Consider the following 20,604-nt stretch of genomic DNA (forward strand, 5'->3'; position numbering starts at 1 on the left):
ATGTGCTGAACAAACATTTCCCTCATCACTAATTTGGGCTAAGCAAAACTGCACGTGCATTTGGGATTAATAATTATTTAATTAAATCTGGATGGGAGTTGTGTGTGTCTCTATGTGTATTTCTCTCTGCATGTAATGACAGTACATACAGTAGGACAGAAAGGCCTTGAATTACACTAGAGTTACACTACTGGGGCCCGTGCTTCTGCCTGAACTCTACCATTTTATTAGACCATGTGTCACAGGAGGAAAAAGCTTTGAAACAACTGTCTAGTTCTGTTTCGAAAAACTGCATTATTTGTAAAACATAGTAAGGACCGCAAGAACCCAAAATTGGACTTTTGTAGCTTTTAGTCCATGTATTTTAGTTTTATGATCGTACATGCATAAAACTTTTGCCAAATTTATAGATGTTCTCTTCTTGGATAAAAGGTATTCATAAACCTTGGACATTTTGTCATATTAAATGCTTTCTAATATTATCTGCAACCGACTAAAAAAGCGAGTAGCACATGATGGTTTGTGGCTGTGGCTGTGGCTGTGGCTGTGACGTGACTCGAGACTGTTGGCCATCTATAAAAAAAATATTTTTGATATGCCCCGCCCACATTTCAACAGGAAATACGAAAGAAAACTGCATCTGACAAGCCATTTCATGTGGAACATAAAATCAAGACACAAGATTGCTGACGTATATAAATGATGTAAGAAATCATTTTAAATGTAAGAATAGAAAAATGTAGATCAGCATATCTGGACATTGCTGTGTGCCTGCAGGGTGTGTGAGTATGTTTGGACACTGAGGAAAGCCTGTGTGTGTATCGCATAATGCTCATCCATTCATCTACATGACAGACTGTTCAGGTCTCGCCAGTCTCTGGAACTTAGTGACTCTGTCAGAGGGCAAAACAAAGTTTCCTTTTAAGGGTGAGGCCACTGCCATACAGTAACACTAGAATAATGATGCTGTTATACAGTATGACATGACTTTGTACTGATAAATTTGATATCAAGCATAAATATAATGATTGCCTTTGTTACTCTCATAAAAATTTCAATTAAAATATGAAATTGCACCCAAATTTTAAAAATAGTTGAGGTTATATACATTGCTTGACGAATTCCACTGGGATGTAATGTGTGTATATATTTATAAAAATATATATTTATTTAAAATATGTATTTAATAAATGTATTTAAAATAAATACATACATTTATATTAAGTTTTTTTTTATTTAGCATCAATGCATTCAACTGATCAAAAGTGACAGTAAGACAGAGAAACTTCTTTGTATTTCTATTTCAAATAGATTCTGTTATGAATTTTCCATTTATCAGAAATATTAGTTTTTAAATACATTGAAATATGAAATATATTATGTATATATTACATTTATAGTTATATAATACATATATATAATTGTTTTATATATAAACGTACAAAATAAAATATTAAAAACAGTGATTGTAAAAAAAAAATTCAAAATATTGTTTTTTTTTTACTGTATTTTGATTAAAACTAAAGGTATAATATAATAATAATATATTATTTATTGATAGATTTTTCTACTAAACTAATATTTCAAACACTCTTGACCATTTTTCAGAATTTGAAACATTCATTCAAGTACAGTATATGCAAATCTTTTGACTGGTAGTGTAGGAAATCTGAAAGTCACTACCATAGATTGCATTCCCATTCACAGCTCTGTCAGAGATAATATATGGATATACTGTATATATTTGCTATTGTAATTTACACTAATATGTAACTCAATACTACGGCTTTCATGTCAAGTCTAACAAAATGTTGCATCTCCAGACTGCCTGAATATGTGGCTAGTGCGTATGACACAAACCCTTGAGACAAACCACTAATCTAGGATGACAGAAATGGAAATATACAGGAACATCAAGAATGTTATAGTAATGTACCAGAGGACAATGATCCACTTCTGTGACAGACTAAAGACCGTGTAAACATTTACTGTATAGGCCCTAAACTATCAAACTAGAGCTTTTTCAGGTATGATGTTTATCTTTAATGCACTTATTGTTTATTACCCTGAGCTGAATTGTTGAAATACACGTTTTGTCTTTGCTCCACAGCCCCCTCTAGTGACAAATCAAATTCCATGAAAATCTATGGCTATTATACTCTAATTATTGCTAACGAATATAGTACAGTATGCAAATGCTATTGCATGCTTATAATATCAGGATGACTTATTTGTTAACATGCAAAACAATCCTTGAGAACTTAACCTTCCATTTGTAGTATATAATGGATGAAGGACATAATATCTTGTGATGAGGTCATGTGACAAATATAGTAAGGCCATATAACAACAAATTCTACTGGTTGAAACGTTGAGCGTATAAATGTCATCAGTTCCACTTATTGTTTTTAAATAAGGCAGAATACACATACATAGACAGCACTGTCTCACAGGAGTCTTGAGATCAAGCTGAACGGTTGCATACTATCCTGTGCACAATACACACACTTCAGAAACGCATTCTGGACACAAACTACTTTAGTGCCTCCATACGGTGGCCGTACTTCCAAATGATCCCAGTATATGGCAGACGAAGAAATATCGTGCTGTTGCTAGAGGGCGCTGCTGAGCCATATTTTGCTCACTGTGTGTAATGTTTGCTACTGTCCTGAGAGCTACCAAAGTTTAGGATCACAACACAAACAAACACAAGCGGTGGACTACAGAAGAACAACCCGACATTAAGGATATGATGCTATGACTAGTGGATTTCAAGGAAATACAAACCAGAGATTCTTCATTAGAAATGCCATTACTGCACTGCAATGCATTAAACATCAGCATAGGAAGTAGCTACACAAAAGATCCAAACAAATTATAGTACTTATACTTATAGTACATGTTCTTTAAGTTCATAAATGTATTGTTTATTTATTTGTATTTATGTAGGCTATTTTTATTTTTTTTAAATCCACGTGATATTATTATTTATTTAATTGGAGCTTACATTACATTTTGTATGCTAATAATGCTAATAAAATCCCCCCTCTTGTTTGTTTACTTTCGTTTCTTTTCACTTCACATTATTTTCCTTTTTTTCTTTCTTTTTTTAGCCTATAGGCCACTTCATGTAAATCATATCAAGCATTTTTTATACTGTTGCTCATTACTCAGTTCAGACATTTATTATTATTATTGTTATATTGTAAATATTTTGTTGAACTATTAATTGCTGCAAAACACATAGGCTTTTACATGCAACTGGAAATGCTTTAGTCCTAGAAATGTACAGTTAGCCTACTAGATATCCCAATAAAGCACATTAAATTGAAGAATAATTTAGAGAGGGTGGTGAAGGGAAAGCACTGACAAAACCTAATAAAATACAGTTAAGTGTTCTCCGTGACGCCATTATTCCATTATTCCATTAGGAGGGAGAGAGAGAGAGAGAGAGAGAGAGAGAGAGAGAGAGAGACCTGCACTTCTATTCTAACTCCGCCTCTGGCTTCATCCAGGCTGCATTCTTTATTTCCTGTAGTCTTTACTCTGGAGAAAAGGGAAAAGGAGGGGAGGAGGAACACGCCGGTAGTGGGATGGACGGGTAAAGCATGGAGTCTTCTGGCGCAGATTTGAGACGAGCACTTCACCGATGAATGAGTGACGGGTCGCTCTTCTAAGACGACCCATTCAAATCCCAGACCCCATTCATTAGCTTAAATAACGACTAAACACCGAGTGCGGGATATTTGTGACTTTCTATAACGGCTGAGCGCCGATCTCAAGGTTTATCGAGCATACGGACACATCGCCGAGGAAACCATGGAAACGGAATCATCCCAGTTAGGGAGTAACGGAGGGAGTGAAAGTGAGCCTCTCCCGGTGGACTATCCCGGAGGAGAGATGCCAGCCTCTATAGGTGTACGGAATGGGTCCAGCGTGAAGAAACATCACCACAAACACAACCTGAAGCACCGCTACGAGCTGTTCGAGACGCTCGGGAGAGGAACATATGGAAAAGTGAAGAAAGCCATAGAGAGGCACACTGGACGAGTGGTGAGCTGACCAACATGCAATGACTCAAAGATAGCTCTTTCAAACCTCAAGAGATCTTATTAAGTTCTTGGTTCCAACTTATTTTCAGGTGTTTCTTCTACTGTAAAATTATTTGAGATAAACTGGCATGAAAATACAGAGCTATAAAATGCAAATTTTATTCCATGAACCAGTTAATTTGTTTTTAGAAGAATTAAATGAGTTTTGCATCTTGTCAAATTGAAGTCTTTTTTTCCATCACTCTTAGAAATAAAGGTTCCAAATGGGGGTTTTCATAGTGATGCCACAGAAGAACATGTTAATAATCTAAAGAACCTTTTCACAGAACCTTTTGTGGAATGGAAAGGTTCCATGGAATTTAAAGTTTCTTTGTAGGACCATCAATGTCAACAGAGAACCTTTATTTTTAAGAGTGATCTTGGAGAAACAGAAGATGAGAATGTTTCTACTTCGTCTCATTGTCCTTAGAGATTGAACAGAGATATTAGAACAGAGTGTTTCACTTGCTATCAGCCGACTTAATTAAACATTCCTTTGAAACATTGGTAAAAGTAAATGAGCCCTTAATGACCATCATTACATGCGCAATTTCACAGGGCAAGTGCTGTCTTCCGTTCCTCAGTGACAGGGGTTAGCTCATTTAGGTCATATAGGAGTTGAGCAGGTCAAAGGTTTCAAAGCAGGAGAGGTATGTTTATGTTGAAAGTAACCTAAGCTCCTTTACGTATTACTCTGGATACACCACCATTGCTGAGAAATGCAAGACATCTGTAGAGCAAGTGAGAAAAACCACTAGGAAAAACCACTTCTGTTTTGGAACTAGGTCAGCACATTATTCCCATTATACAGGTCTGCATCTTGAGTGGGGCAGATATAGACCTAGTGGGTCAGAGCTGTGGGCGAAAAATGTGGCCTTATGTCAACAGCTGCTTGAGCGCAGGATGCTCTCAGAGTTACGTCCGGGACTTGGTAACCTAATAATGGAACCACTTTAAGAGCATATCCTCAGAATTAGCACCGACCGACTAGACAGAAACATTAGACAGTGTGATTCTGTGGAGACCAACACAACTGGTTGTGTTTTCAGTGTCAATGACCAACTCTAAATCTGAAGGGTGCAGATAAACTCAAGTGTTTGTATGGTGATGACTTTGGCAGCAGGAAAGAAAGTTCCAGCATATACATTTAAAAACACATTTGTGAGTGAGCTTTAGTCGTTTGCTTTGTGAACTTTGTTATTTTAATGGAGGTTCGATGATAAAAAAAGACATTGTGATCAAAGACATTGATGTCAAAAGGTAGACATTGTGGACGGGGGCAGCTGATAAAGTAGCCTGCACAAACTGATCAATTTTGATCAAATCAATTGTCTGAATGAACCGATGGCTGAATCTAGGAATGCATGACTCACGCTAGCAAAGGAAAGAATTTTTAACATTGTGGGATGAATTGAACCAGAACAATAATTTTGACTCTTTGCATGTGCTTCATGCTTGACAACACAGTAAAATGGGATAATGGAAGCCTTTTTTCCACACTAAAATAATTTTCACATGCATATTTTTTTATATATATATCTTATGGCTAAACTGTCGAAACAGTGTTTTAGTGTTTATGAATTGGCTCATTTAAAAAAAAAAAACGAGGGTTGAGTTAAAAAATAAATTTTTGTGGTTATGCCAAGGAATCTAAAAATATGCGTTTTTTTATTGAAAGAACACTAGTATTCGTCTGGAGACATAGAAAGTTGGAAAAGGCAGAGGAAGTTGGAAAGTAACAACAAATTTGACAACAGTTTTTCTTTTTTTGCTCCTTTATTGTTCAACTTTTTACAGCACATTTTTCCAAAACTTTGTTCCGCACGAGTGCTCCGGTGAGTAAAAGTGCTCCCTTTCCCCCCTCTATTTGGCGGACAGGTAAAACAACACAGCTGTTGTTTGAGGCTCAGACAATGGGCTGGTCTAGGTCTAGACAGTAAGAAGGCTTCAGTTTTAGCCAGTGGTTAGAGAAGAGCAAAGTCTACAGCCAGCTGGCAGAGGCATCAAACACAGGTTGGCTTAATGATCTGTAGCCACATGCTGAGTAACAATACCACTCAACCATGTGCGCTTCCTTCTGCTAGATCAAAAAAAAAAATCACCTGAGTGCCCGTCTGCTGCAATGCAGTTTTAATGAGTTTATGCTTTCACTGTAATTAGGGTAAAGTTTGTGAGGATAAGACATTATATCGCATTGTGGTACTAAAGTGTCTCTGAACACTCACATCTCTATCTTACAGCCTTTTAAGCCCATCCACCATCCTAGTTACAAACACCAGATTCTAATCAGACAGATCATATCCAAGTGGCAAGTTAAACACATTTATCACAAGCTCTGTACTGTGAGTATTACATAAGTCGTTTATAAGGCTGTAACATGCAATGCATGCATTGTATATGTCATCAGACAATAAAACAATACATTGCATGAACACAATTTTGCCCCTAAAAGGCTTGGGTTGGCAGTATATCGGGGTTGTGAACTGCACTAAGGTGGACAGGAAGTCAGCTCTGTCAGCACCACTTCCCCTTCTGGGTGTTTTATGAGTCAGTGAAGGAACAGGCTGCAAACTTCCTGCAAATGTAATCCCTCCTCATGACCACTCAGACTTGGCCAGGCAGAAATATTCTCAGCATCCTCAAGCATGGATATAAAGGATAAGACTTTGAGATATAGAGAAAATACAATTAATTTACCAGCAAAAACAGTTTATGCTCGAGATAACATTGCATTATCTAAAAATAAATAAATATGTAAAAATGAAAAAAAGAGGTTCTTTGAAAGTAGGCCTTTGAGCACTGACAAATCTCTTATGATAGAGCCTGTTTGGGAGCTGGTAAATGGGACATTTAAAAATAACTTCTGTGGTGCGCCTTCTCCCGAAAAAGCCATTCACCTCCACAGAAACCCATTTTCGCACAAGGTTAAGCCACTAACTCCTGATCTAGACTCCCTCAGCTTACCAGAAAAACATCTCTCTCCAGAACTTTCAAAGAAAAAAGTGCTGTAATAAATTCAATGCTTTCTATAAGTAATAAAATAATTTATATGATTTATGCTGTCTTTTAAATGACTATATACAGTACGTAGTTCATACTAATTAAAGCATATTATCAGCGTACAATATTATATTATTCATTTTAATTACATTTATTGTATTTTATCGCATTATTCTGAAGATACTATGTTGTTTAGTCCATAATGTAATCAACATTATGTACAAAATTTAGTCCAAAATAATGTATATTGTATTATAAAAGCAACACAATTATAGTTTTTGTTAATATTTTGAATTCAGTTGAATTCAGTTTTTATTATTTGCTTATAATTTTTTGTTTTTATAAATTTTTAAATAGATCTATATAGATATTAGTTTATTTTAGTACAAGCTGAACTAAATGAAATAAGAAATGTTGCCTTAGCAACTGGCTGACACAAAATAAGTTTAAGTTTTGTTATATTTTATTTTAATCATGTAATAGTTTTAGTTAGCTATTATAACCCTAGTCCGTTTTGAAAAATTGAGCAACTAAACCAGGAATATTTTCTAGTTACTCCAGTCAAAAGAATCATCAATATTAGTTTGCCTGAATGCTGATGTCCTTCAAGTAGGATTCAGAGTTTATTTTACATGTTTGTTGGTTCTCAGGTGGCAATTAAATCCATCCGAAAGGAAAAGATTAAAGATGAACAAGACATGGTGCACATTCGCAGAGAGATTGAGATCATGTCTTCTCTCCGTCATCCACACATCATCTCTATATACGAAGGTAGGTTTTTTTCTCACTGCTAATCTTAAAACACTCTCACTGAGACACCACAACTCCACTTCATGTATTCAGAAACCGAGCACACATCAAAAGTCTACAAACCCCTTCACTTTGATTCTCAACATGTGTAAACTCCATACCCTTTGCTGCCCAGCGTGGTTTTTCTCAACATCCAATCATCTTTCGATCAGTTGCCCTCATGTTTTATTTATGCATTCTGACTGCGCCCTGCTAGCCCAAGGGTGTTGATCAGGCAACAATGTTGTTAAGGGTATAAACTCTCTAATGGAGATGAAGCGAATGCATTAAAGTCATTACAGTCCAGCAATCAGCATGTTTAAAATGTCCCACACATGTAGCTTTGCCTCTCAGAACATAAATCAAAAACCCATCAAATTAGGCCCCGAGCGCAGCATGCCTTGAACGTGATACTCAAAACAAAGACTTGACAAAGCTGCTTTATCTCCACGCTGACAGATAGAGACTCCACGGCTGTGGACTCATGCCACACTCTCAGCCAAGGGCCATTATTACTGACCCTGGATCGGTCTGAGAGGCGGTGCCAAAACATAGAGCGTTCAGTCTCCTGTGTCTAATACGGACTAGCTAAAAGAGAGGTAATTACTCAGTGCTAGTTTCTAGAGCTGGTTTGGGATTGGGTTCAATGTCTTGAACATGAACTTAACTGGTTTTCGAAGGTTATTTCAACAAGCTTGGTTTGTCCTAGACATTCAGCAGGTGTCCAAATAAACATGTTGTTGAAAGTGACACCATGAGAGCCAAAGGAAACCCACCTGATCAGAGGGATTCTTCATTGTCTATTTGGTCCACTGGCCATCACCGTGACAACCAGCCTCCGGGCAGTAAACACTGAAGAGTAACTATGGAGATGCTCCTGCTGTATCAGCAGAAGGTGGAGGAGGATCTGAATGGAGCAAGAGCTTCACTCCCCTGCAAAATAAAAACAAAGATTTGCTGAGGTCCTATTTTTTCCATCAAGATTTGCAAGATAAACACTTCTCTGATTGGTTTAAATGATGGCTATTAATCTGAGAGCTGCTACTAAGAATACTGTGTTGTGCAAAACACATACCTTTTCTTAGAACGGGAATGTTTACGCCACCATCCAAGATCATGTACACCAAATCTCACTTCCTCTCTGCACTTAACACCAGTTAACAGTTGTGGTCTCGCTTGCAAAGACAGCTCCTAATCACTTTGACACTGACTAAAGCCAGACTCGCTGGAGATTTTGACTCCAACGTACTGGCAGCGGCCCAACAAAAGCTCGAGGCAAACTGTTAACGGTCAGTGACAGAGAGCTTAATCTAGAAAGCTGGACATAATGGAAATATCTCTTTAACATGCAAATGTCTATAATGCAATGATGTTGAGTAATCTAATCGACCGCTGCTGTATTTGCTTCTATTCACAGTGTTCGAGAATAAGGATAAGATTGTGATCGTGATGGAATATGCCAGTAAGGGTGAGCTGTACGATTACATCAGCGAGCGCCGAAAGCTCAGTGAAAGGGAGACCAGGCACTTCTTCAGACAGATCGTCTCTGCTGTTCATTACTGCCACAAGGTGAGGGTTGAACCGGTGAAGCTATGTGGTGAGGCAAATTAAAACTAATTTGCTGACCGGCATGTCTTTCCAAACCGGTTTGACCTTTTCTACTTGGAAACACAAAAAAAGATATTCTGAAATATGTGGGTTTTGTTGTCCATACAATGAAAGGTGGTATTTTGGACCCCATTGACTTTCATTATATAAACAAAAACAGTTGAAACATTCTTCTAAATAATTTTGTGTTTCATTAAAAAAAAATTCATAAAGGTCAAACTAGGTGAAAAAATGAATACAAATGTTTTCTGTATTATGGAGGGGGAAAATAATTTTTGAACTTTTCAGATCAACTTAGCCACCCTAGCCCTAGCCAAACAAGTTTGGGCAGGTTTTGGGACTAGCTTTAACCAGCTAAGGCCAGCAAACTAGCTGGTTTTCAACAGGAATATTGTAAATATATCATCTAATGCATTTCTTGCATTTAACCTTATGTAGCTAAGTTACTTAGCCTTTAACCATGACTACAGTTACATTATACACAGCCTCTGGAACTAAACAACTGACATCTGTGGAATGTTCATGTGCAGTCGCACATGAGTTCTCTATAGAGTAAATAAAATGATTTACTGGATGAAGGAGGACTTGACATGATATGAGAGGGATAAACTAAACTTCCAAGAATGTCTCGATGCGAAAGGTTGTGGAGCCAGAGAGCAGCTGTGTTCTTCTGTCCTGATGCCAAACCCCTCCTCATCTCCAATTTTTCCCACTTTCCAAGCGTGATATACTTCAAATTGGCCTTTCACATTGATCCAGCACATATTTCTTCATAGTTTTCTCTTTTATTTCACATTTAGAGCATATTTTTCTAGTTTTATAAAGATTAAGTGTAGGATTAATGCAGAAGATGTCGTTCCTAGATCAGTACAAAGGGTCAGCCGGTACCCAGGGCCGTGTCAGCTGGAAAATGAAACGTCCTGGGGAAATTCAACATTGGCTTGGCCTTTGTTTCTATACAGCTGGGATGATGATGTCATCGACTCAGCTGGGGGATTCCAAGGAGGTCGTCCCAGAAGAAGGGAGGAGATACACAGATCAGGCCATTTGACGGTCGGGTTCTTATACCGGATGAAGAGAAATGTCACTTTTCCGTTACATAACATATTGCTGTCTTCAAAGAATAGCAATAGCATAATGTATTTATTGTTCATTACAACGTTTTGTAGGACTATTTATTTATACAGTATGATGCCTATGAGAAAGAATTTGATCTAAAAACAATGTTTTTGATGATGTCTTACAGAACGGAGTAGTACACCGAGATCTCAAGCTGGAAAACATTCTCCTGGATGACAACGGTAACATTAAGGTTTGTTATGATTTTCCTCTAGTCATTTGTTTCTCAATATCAGCCTTTTCTGACTCTGCTTTATATTCCAGATTGCAGATTTTGGTTTGTCTAACCTTTACCACAAGGACAAGCTTCTTCAAACGTTCTGCGGCAGCCCGCTTTACGCTTCCCCTGAGATTGTGAACGGACGACCATATAGAGGCCCGGAGGTGCATTATGAACTAATATTCCCCAGTTATGCAACCCTACATTGCCATTTAAGAGGATTTCATTTTTAACCTAAAAATGTGGGCTTGGAAACACAATCACTTATTTCCTGTCTCAAAAGATAAGATAGAACAAAAAACAGATAACAAAGAGTATGTAAGAGAAAGACTTATAATAATAAGAAATAAGAAATAAGAATAAATAAGTAATAAGAAATAAGTAATAAGAAAGAGATAGTGTTTCCAACTCATATCTGAAGGAGTCAAGACCAACCTTCATTCCACATCCAAACTCCCCACACAGGAATCACTTCACAGGCCAAGTCAGTCAGTGTACCCAACATCCTCCATAATCCAGTGAGAAACAAACACTTTGCCAAAAAGGAGGAGGACTAATCTCAAAGCTATTTTCAGAATATCAAGCATTCTTATAGCCCCTTCATTTTTTCTCATATTTAATAGCCAAACACTTAGTCTGTCTGGAACACAGAAATGTATCAAAATTCCCATACTTTTTCCGGGTTCTAATGTATGATGACACATGCAAGATTCTAAAATGATCCCCCTGGTCCCTTAGACTTCCTTACATAACTGGAGACCATGGGAAAGGCAGCGTTCTTCATCGCTGGTCAGAGATCAGTGGATCAGGGCCAAAAATAACAGAGTTCCTCACATTCTACTCAGGGTTAGACAGGTCTGGAGTTTGGGGTGTGGACGCTTCCTGTGCTGTAATCAGCCATTGTTTCCCCTAGATACCTCCTCATTCCAGGCCTGCACCCTTGGCTAATCAGCAGAGGTGCAGAAGGGTCAGACGATGTCGGGCACGAGAAATGATTAAATAATGAGCAGGAATTATGATGACAGTTTCTGTGCAGATATATGTGAGATTACCTATTGTTCTCATACATTAGGTGTACAATGACAGCTTGATTAGATGTTTATAAATATAGGCGGATTTGTCTTTATGGACCAGATAGGAAAATAAAATAACACAACCTTTTAATCTATTGCTAAATGATGACAAGGGTTTACCGTCAAATGCTCAACTAGTACAGAGATTAAACAGTCTGTGAAGCCGTTAATTAAATTATTATTATTATTATTATTATTATTAAAGAGCATCATGTTGATAATATTGTATTTGTATTAATATAATAAGTCAGTGTATAATACAGTATTTAATTGTATTCATGTATTTTATTTATTGACATGTATATAATTAATAATAAAAATAAAAATAAAAACAATGTTAGTAATTCATGCTAACATTCATAGACAAAAACTATGACAAACAAACAAAAGAATTCCAAAAAACATTTTCAGTGGACAAATTTATCAGTGTGGGGTTGTTTTGACAGGTTGACAGTTGGGCGTTGGGCGTATTACTCTACACTCTAGTCTACGGAACAATGCCCTTCGATGGAGGAGACCACCAAAGACTCATTCGCCAGATCAGCAATGGAGAATACAGGGAACCACCACAGTCATCAGGTACTGTGTGTGTCTTCTTGATTGGTATTTCAAATTCTTCTTAACCCACAATGTCTCCATTCTATTCAGATGCTCGTGGTTTGATCCGCTGGATGTTGATGGTTAATCCAGATCGCAGGGCTACAGTTGAGGACATTGCGAATCACTGGTGGGTGAACTGGGGCTGGAAAACCAGCGTATGTGACTGCCAAACACAAAGGGAAAACAGCTCGCCCATGCTGGCCCGCTTCATTGACTGGCAGAACCGCACCGAGGTCAAAAGTTCAGGCAAAGTTCAATGCCCAGAGCCTGGTAACATTAACAATGTCACAACAGCCTTGACTCCAGCCCGGCGTCTGAGAAAGTCCATGAAGGAGAACGATGGTGCGATGTGGGTTGTTGCAGAGGAGAAGCCAGGCCTCAAGAGACCAAAGAGCATCCTGAAGACTCGGGCGACCAGTGGAGACCAGCGGTCCCAGAGTCTGTGTGAAGTAGAGCTCAGGCGGTCCATTTGCTACCAAGACATCGAGTCCAGCTCCAGTCCAGAGCGAGAGGAGACACTGGGTGGCTCGCCAGCCAAAATAGTGTCCATGTTACCTAAGAAAGGCATTCTGAAAAATAATCAGCAGCGTGAGTCTGGATATTACTCCTCGCCGGAGCGCAGCGAGTCCTCCGAACTGTTAGGGGGTGCCACTGTGCAGCCTCCGAACAGCTCACCGCCCAAACGGACTGTTGGGAGAAAAGGTATACTGAAGCGTAACGGGAAATATTCCACACACAGTGCTGTGGGAGTCCATGGGGAGGTCCCGGCAGACTCAACCATCTCGCGCAGCCAAAGCAGACCATCTAGCATCTTGTACGAGGAGACGGGTCTCTCCAGTATTGGTTTGGACTGGCCTCCTGCTTCTCCGAAACCCAACATCCGGGGCTCGCTCTCGGCCGAAGACTTGCTGCAGATGGCTGGGTTCAGGGGCTTTCAGACCAGCGGAAAGGGCGTCCGCAGCCCTCCCGGTTCCCCTGGAGACAATAGCAGCTTCTCATTACTGGGTGATCTGGATGATGTTACCCAGGTATACCAGAAAGCCCTGGACATCAGCAGCCAGCTAGGCTAGACTTGGACAAAAAGGCAGACAGACTGGAAGAGTGAATGACTCCCAGCTTGTCCTTCTCATCACAGTGCTGCTGGGTAAATGTTTACAGGTCGAGAAGCGGGACATTTCAAATCTCCATTCACCAACTCGTGTTGATGAGCATTTCTCATGATATCCTCGTTTTAGACTCGACAGTTCAGGGAGAACAACCAAAGCACTTTAAAGCGCCTGTTCTCCGAGATGCAGCACAATGACATCTGGGATTGTGTTATTTAAATTATTAAGTTTATTGAGAGTTTGAAAAGTCGTAGGTTTATTATATAAAAAAAGAGCATTTTGTCTTTTGTAAACCATTTTGACAACACAGAAAAGTAGCAAAAGGTACTATACTACAGTACCACCATGGTTTTTGAACATGTATCATGGTACTACCATGGTATTGTTGGTATGGGGCTAATTTATTATTATTATTAAAAATAAACTTATCTTTGGTACCCCTAAAATTTAATAAATAATAATTACAAGTACCTAAAAAATATAAAACTAAACAAATGTAAAAAATAAAATAAAACAAGAAATTCTAAGTTATAATAACTCTGCCTTGAAGTATAATTCATTTCAGTATGTACTATGGTATATATCAAAGTACCATGATATTACGTTCACTTAACCATGATACTTTTTTGTAAGGGAAGTAACAAGATGTCATAAAAGGTACCAAAAATACTCTGAGCTCATTCTAACCTGTGCGGAGACAGAGCAGTGCAAATATTGACATATCTCTGAGATCAGCTAGAGAGCAACTAATGCAACACAAAGCACAGGAAAGGTCAAAGGGCAAAGGTTGCATCAGTGTTATGACACCCTACATTCTCATTCTCTCTCACACAGACACGCACACAATGCTAGTGCACACGGGTAATTATATGAGCTCCCTGAAGCATGAAAGTGTGGAAAGACAAGCTTTGACCTGTGGTGAAATTCTGGTCCAGAAATGACCCTTGTTTCAACAGCACATGCCTTTTAAGACAGGAAAGAGATGCCAAACAATCTTTTCACAAGGTGGAGTGTTAAAAGACACGTATTCTGAAAATGAAAAGGTTTTACTTTAAAAAATGGGAATCAAAAGGTCACGTCTCAAACTGTAAAATGTTCAGGATGCGGTATGTATTGTGCCCGTGCAATTGTTTTATTGTTCAGTATACAATGGCATGTCAAGATCAAATAAATATTCTACGCCATTTTTTCTGTTACATACTGTTTGTTTTTGGTTGTTCCTCTAGTTTAATTTCCTAAATTGCTCACACAGGCTTCATTTCAAAACATTGGTTGCATGTGGCATTTTTACTGTGGGTTAAGCGTGAACTATAATAGTCTAGCTTTAAACTTTAAGCATGTGCTTAATATTTAAAATCTGCATCAAGATATACAGTTCAGTACAATGCATTTTTGTCAACATAAGCATCAGTGCAGTTATATATGAAGTAGTGTAACGATTTAAATATAAGAAATTAACTGGAAAAAGATTGTGTTTATCCTTTAGGTTATCTGCTATAGGTCATTTAGAAAACTTGACTGGATATACTACATATTTAAATTGTGTTATTTAATGTGTCTTGTATTATATTCTGTACATTGTCATGGCTATTTGCCTCTCTTTTTTGACTTATGATTGTCTTGATTTGTGCCTTCATCAACATAATATCGTCCTGATAATGTTAATGTTATTCTCAGTTTAAATAATTTGCAGTATTGTGTAAGAGTTTTTAAACGGCATCCATGGAAAAGAAGTTTGTCTGGATGGTTTGTTATGAGCACAGTTAGGTGTTGTATTAAACCCTGAGCTGTTTGTGCTCAGTGCAAAACACAGTCCGTTCTTCTAATAAATGTCTTGATCTAAATAAGATGTGTGTGTCTCCACTCATTCCATTAAACATAGAACACAAAGTACTCATAAAAGTTTAAAGCCTCTCACTCAACAAACCAACTGTTCCAGGATAGGATCAGTGCTATAGATAATTAAAAATGAATGAATTAAATTAATAAGAGTGTGCCTATATATATATATATATAAAACCAGGATTGCTGGCCTCAATGGCAAGCTGTACTGTGGTGTGCTGACCTTGTCGTGTCAGACCACATACATTTTCTTTTCTTTTTTGTTGTTTGTCCTCAGCCCCGCATTATCACAGTGCAATGCAAGCACATATTTCAAGTAATGCATTGACTTCTCATGTGACTTTTTCCAAAACAGCTAAATCCCTCATATACATCAAAGTAAAAATAATTGTAGCATGAATAGCTAATGCCAACTTTTACCATGCATTACAATACACATTACAACATTTCCAGTATGTTTATATATATATATATATATATATATATATATATATATATATATATATATATATATATATATGTGTGTGTGTGTGTGTGCGTGCGTGCGTGCGTGCATGTGTATCCAGTATATTTATATTTTAAAAAGTACTGTAAAAAAAAAAAAAAAAAAAAAAACAGTTATCAAACAGAAAAAGGACTCATTTTCTAAACAACCCAAACAGGCTCAACATATGTTTTTTTCAGAGGGGTGTAGGGTGAAAAAAGAAAACACACGACTCTATTTAAAAGCAAGGGCTAGGCTAGGCTGAAGGAACACAATGCCGTCTCTTCATATGGCAGGAAATAATCATCATCCATCAGAGCAGAGGTGGTGTGTAGTTTGATTGTTTTAGTGGACACTCGCCCTGATGCAAGGTGTGAAACTCATTATTTACACTCTAATACTTCCCATCTATGACTAAGTAGGTGTGTGCGTGTTTATGTTTGTGGGTCTGTGGAAGAATCTGTGAAAAATCTTCCGTGTCGGCACCTCCTCTACATACAAACACGCATCTCATAAATCTCAACTAATTTTAGCTCAGTGTCTGCCCACAGATTGCATCAATGCATGAGTTAATCTTGAAGTCTAGGCTACTTGTTTCTTAGGAATGTCTGGCCTTTGCGCAGCAACCACTACAAAGCCACAGAAAGAAAAGAAAAAGAGCGATGGGGGAAAAGGAGGACGAATAGACAAAAAGGTGAGAGTGCTTCCAATCGGACAGCTGATGTAAGCCTCATTTTGAATCCTGACTGCATGGATACCAAGGCTCCTGACAGCACTGAATTATACTAAACAAAGTACAAGAAAACCAAAAATTCACTTTTTATTTATTTATTTATTTTTTTGTGAAATTGTGTTGATGTTTAGGTTTGTGTGTGTGGTCCGACCAAACAGAATGTCTAAATCCAAATAGGATGTAACAGGATAGCTTTCTCTTTCCTAAAGGAAAAAAAAGCTTTTTCTCTCATTCCAGAGAGTGTTCAACCCATCTGGTCTTGATTGAAAACAACCCCCTTTTGTTTTCGAGGAGCTGGCTCGAACCACTGAAACAAGATCAAGGATAGATGTCCATTATTGCTGAATTAGGATCAACTTTCTATTAACACAAACCTGAACCATTGGAAACTGTTCTCAGATCTTCCCTGTCGCCTGACTTTCACCGGCACCCATGTCTGAAACCTCATGAACCGTGTCCTCTTAGGTGAGAAGAACAAAGTGCTTTCATTCTCCCTCCTTTCCCATAATCCCCTCTCCCTCTGTCTGCTTTCACACCAATAATAAAAGCCAGCCAAATATTTTTCCTCAAGTTCCTCTCATTCTTTACTCCTCCTGGAAGAATGTTCACATTCTGGTGAAAGGAAAGGAAAGAAAAGCTGGTGAAAGTTCAGCTAAGCTTAATTATGTAAAAGAGGTTGATGGATGATGTCAGCATGCCCACACATTCAGTCAGAGATGTGTTTTATCATCTGTATGGTTTGCTCCTCGTATCTAAAGTCCTGATCTCTATTGTTTTTACTGCTGATAATGTTCCTATAGGTGTAGATCGTAGATCTTCAGACACCTAATGTACCTAGAACCCAGAAACAGAGTGGTGTGTGATTTAAAGTATATACTTAAGCACACATGCATATAATACACACACGCACACAAGAGACTGTGTGTGTGTGTGTGTGTGTGTGTGTATATATTGTACATATACAATTGTATATATTTTCTGGTAGGCATGGACAACATATTAGTTAATTATTGTTAGGCGATTTAAAAGATTTTAAAAAATAAAATAGAGAAATTGAGCATGCAAAATTAAATTTCCAATGTCGACCTATATGTGTATGAAATATTCAATATGCATGGTTTAACAACTATCTTTCTATTATTCTTTAGCATCTTATTTTTAATTTATTCAAACAAAACAGTATGAATTGCATTAAATGTAATTTATGAGTTATGAACCATAACAGGAAAATAATTATAGATACTGACCAGAATTTTAATATTGGTGCATCCCTAATTTTGTGCTTAAATTCCTAGACATTAATCAACTGATTAATGAGAATAATGTCTCATATTGAATAGCATAGATTGCAAGAACAAATACATCGAAAAGCTGATAACATCTTGGCAGAAAATGACCAGTACTTTTTCCTGTTACATTTACTAATGTTTCCTTCAACCCTAAAACACAAACGCAATCCAAGGTATAATTTAAAACATGATTAAAACACCAGTGAAAATTCTATACAGAAAATTCCTTCAAATTAACAAGGTACATTGATTAGGCTGTTTTGCTGAATCTTCTCAGAGTGTCTGTACATAAGCCTAGCAAGATTTAATGTGCAACAAATATGTATATATTTTTTGTCCCATTAATTTCTTGAGGGATTGAATTTTAATATGAATAGGATTTAAGCAAGTGTGTTTTTTAGAGATTGCTTAAGACTGAATCAAAGCCCTGGATTTGGCTCTATTAGATTAAATACTCTACATACAGTACATTCCATCTGATGAAGACATCTCATATTAAACAGATGACAGCTTGGTGTGTAAATCATCACAAGGACTGAAGAAGACCTAGTAGACCTAAAATAGTTAGGTCTGATCTAGACAGACAAACACAGCCTGGAGAGAACTGAGCCGGCGCTGTGTATGGGAATAATCCAGATCCAAGGTTAATAAGTACTAGTTGACAAAAAAAAAATTTATTTGATGAAAATTTACTCACCTTCAGGCCATTTAAGATGTAGTTTTTTTTCTTCATAAGAACAGATTTGGAGAAATTTAGCATTACTGTACATCACTTGCTCTGCATGGGATCCTCTGCAGTGAATGGGTGCCGTAAGAATGAGAGTTTAAAACCCATTGTTTACATGTTTGTATCACTGCTTCCAGGAAATACAAGAGTCCTCTATTCATAATATTGCTTTCTCCACAGAAAAAGTCATCTCATCTGAATTAGGAGAGAAATATGCACAGATCAAGAGCTATTCTTAACAAATATTTTGGTGGATTTTGAGGTGAAGCAAAATAGCTTGATTATATTTATTTCATACATACAGCTTTTCAATTTACAAGATGTTAAGTCATTGATGGACTGTGGTTATGTGGATTATTGTCATGCTTTTATCAACTGTTTTCATTCTGACGGCACCCATTCAGTGCAAAGGATCCATTGGTGAGCAAGTGATGTAATGCTAAAATTCTCCAGATCTGTTCTAATGAAAAAAATGTATCTATATCTTGGCCTTAGACATTTTGAAGTATTTTTTGGGGGGGATGAATGATTCTATATATATTTTAAAATATATATTTGAGATATAAATGGCAATGTCTATATTTTAATGTAATATCTATATTAATTTAACCCCTTAAAAAGTGACCCATCAAGTTAAATCTTAAATCTGTCACTGTTCTTATCTTGGACTCTTTGAACTAGTCTAGACTACTCTGCACGAGGAACTCTGATTTGATTTTCAGACCAGTTATTTTAACTCAACAGCATTAGAGGATAACAATCTCCTCCTGTTTAACCATAGAATTGATTAAGAAAAGAACATTGCTATGCAAGAATGGACATTCATTCATGACTACACGCCTAATGAAGTTGCATACCGAGACTGAGCGATGTAAGGAAGAATGTAATAGAAAGGAAATTGTTTGTCCTCACGTTCCTGGTCACCAGCACATCTCTCTCTCTCATTCACTCATAACACAGAAGAAGACTAATACTGCCAAGACAAGCAACCATGAAAAGAATATCTCCCTCAATGTCCTTGCCCAAACTCTTTCATACTTTTACCTTTTTGTTTTCTTAAGCAGTCTTGGATTTGCTAACATTTCATTGGTGTGCTCCGATCCATGCCATGCCTTATGGATATTTCAGCACCGTATCAGCCAAAGACAATAGTAGGCTGACATACTTGGTACTTGACATCAAAGATGCAAACAATCGTATATTACTGAGTCCACATATGGATATTGAACCCTACCATGAGTAAAAGCCTCAGAATTCCAATCAGGTGCAAGGACATATAGAGGGGGGTGAAATTCCAAGATGTTTAAAGATAGTTTAGGATGTATGAGAGTTGACTTAAGATTCCCAAGACAATATATTGCCCCGTGGTGATCAGGGAGAACACACATTCCAGACATTCCTCTGTGACCAATCAGTAGGTCAGTCTAATAGCCTAGTGCCTGAACTCAGCGAGATTCATCAGGGGATGAAGAGCATGATTCTTAAAGATCTGACTTCTTCATCTGCCTCTACAGATTCAAATCCAAGGCAGTTTGCTTCTGGCTGAATCACAGAAAGTGGTGTGTCTAAAAAAAATGATTTACTTAGTATATTTGTCTAGCACAAATATCTAAACGTTCTTAGATCTTGATATATTTATTTTAGAAGCAAAATGACTTAAGATATTAAGACTTATTTTCTGAAAAACATTATCATAATATATATATATATATATATATATATATATATGTACTGTAAGACAAAAACATGAAGAAAACAAATATATGATGCTTTTATGCAGAAATAATGCATTGTTATACTGTACTTTTAACATTTAATCAAAGAAATGCAGCCTTGGCATGAGAGAGTTTTTCAAAACCATTAATTAAAAAAAAAAAAAAAACTTACCGACCTCAAAATTTGGAATTGTATATAACTATATAA

General features: G+C 37.2%; 1 protein-coding gene across 1 annotated transcript; it reads left to right on the top strand.

The window, feature by feature from the left end:
* The first annotated feature begins 3,533 nt into the window (after positions 1-3,533).
* Positions 3,534-13,825, top strand: LOC132098885 (NUAK family SNF1-like kinase 1). The gene is made up of 7 exons (XM_059505153.1): positions 3,534-4,053; positions 7,742-7,862; positions 9,298-9,449; positions 10,735-10,800; positions 10,872-10,991; positions 12,347-12,479; positions 12,549-13,825. The coding sequence occupies exons 1-7, from the start codon at positions 3,820-3,822 to the stop codon at positions 13,568-13,570; spliced, it is 1,848 nt and encodes a 615-aa protein (XP_059361136.1). The 5' UTR covers positions 3,534-3,819; the 3' UTR covers positions 13,571-13,825.
* The last annotated feature ends 6,779 nt before the right edge of the window (positions 13,826-20,604 follow it).

The sequence above is a fragment of the Carassius carassius genome, chromosome 22 (assembly GCF_963082965.1).
Source record: "Carassius carassius chromosome 22, fCarCar2.1, whole genome shotgun sequence".
NCBI classification, from domain to species: Eukaryota; Metazoa; Chordata; class Actinopteri; order Cypriniformes; family Cyprinidae; genus Carassius; species Carassius carassius.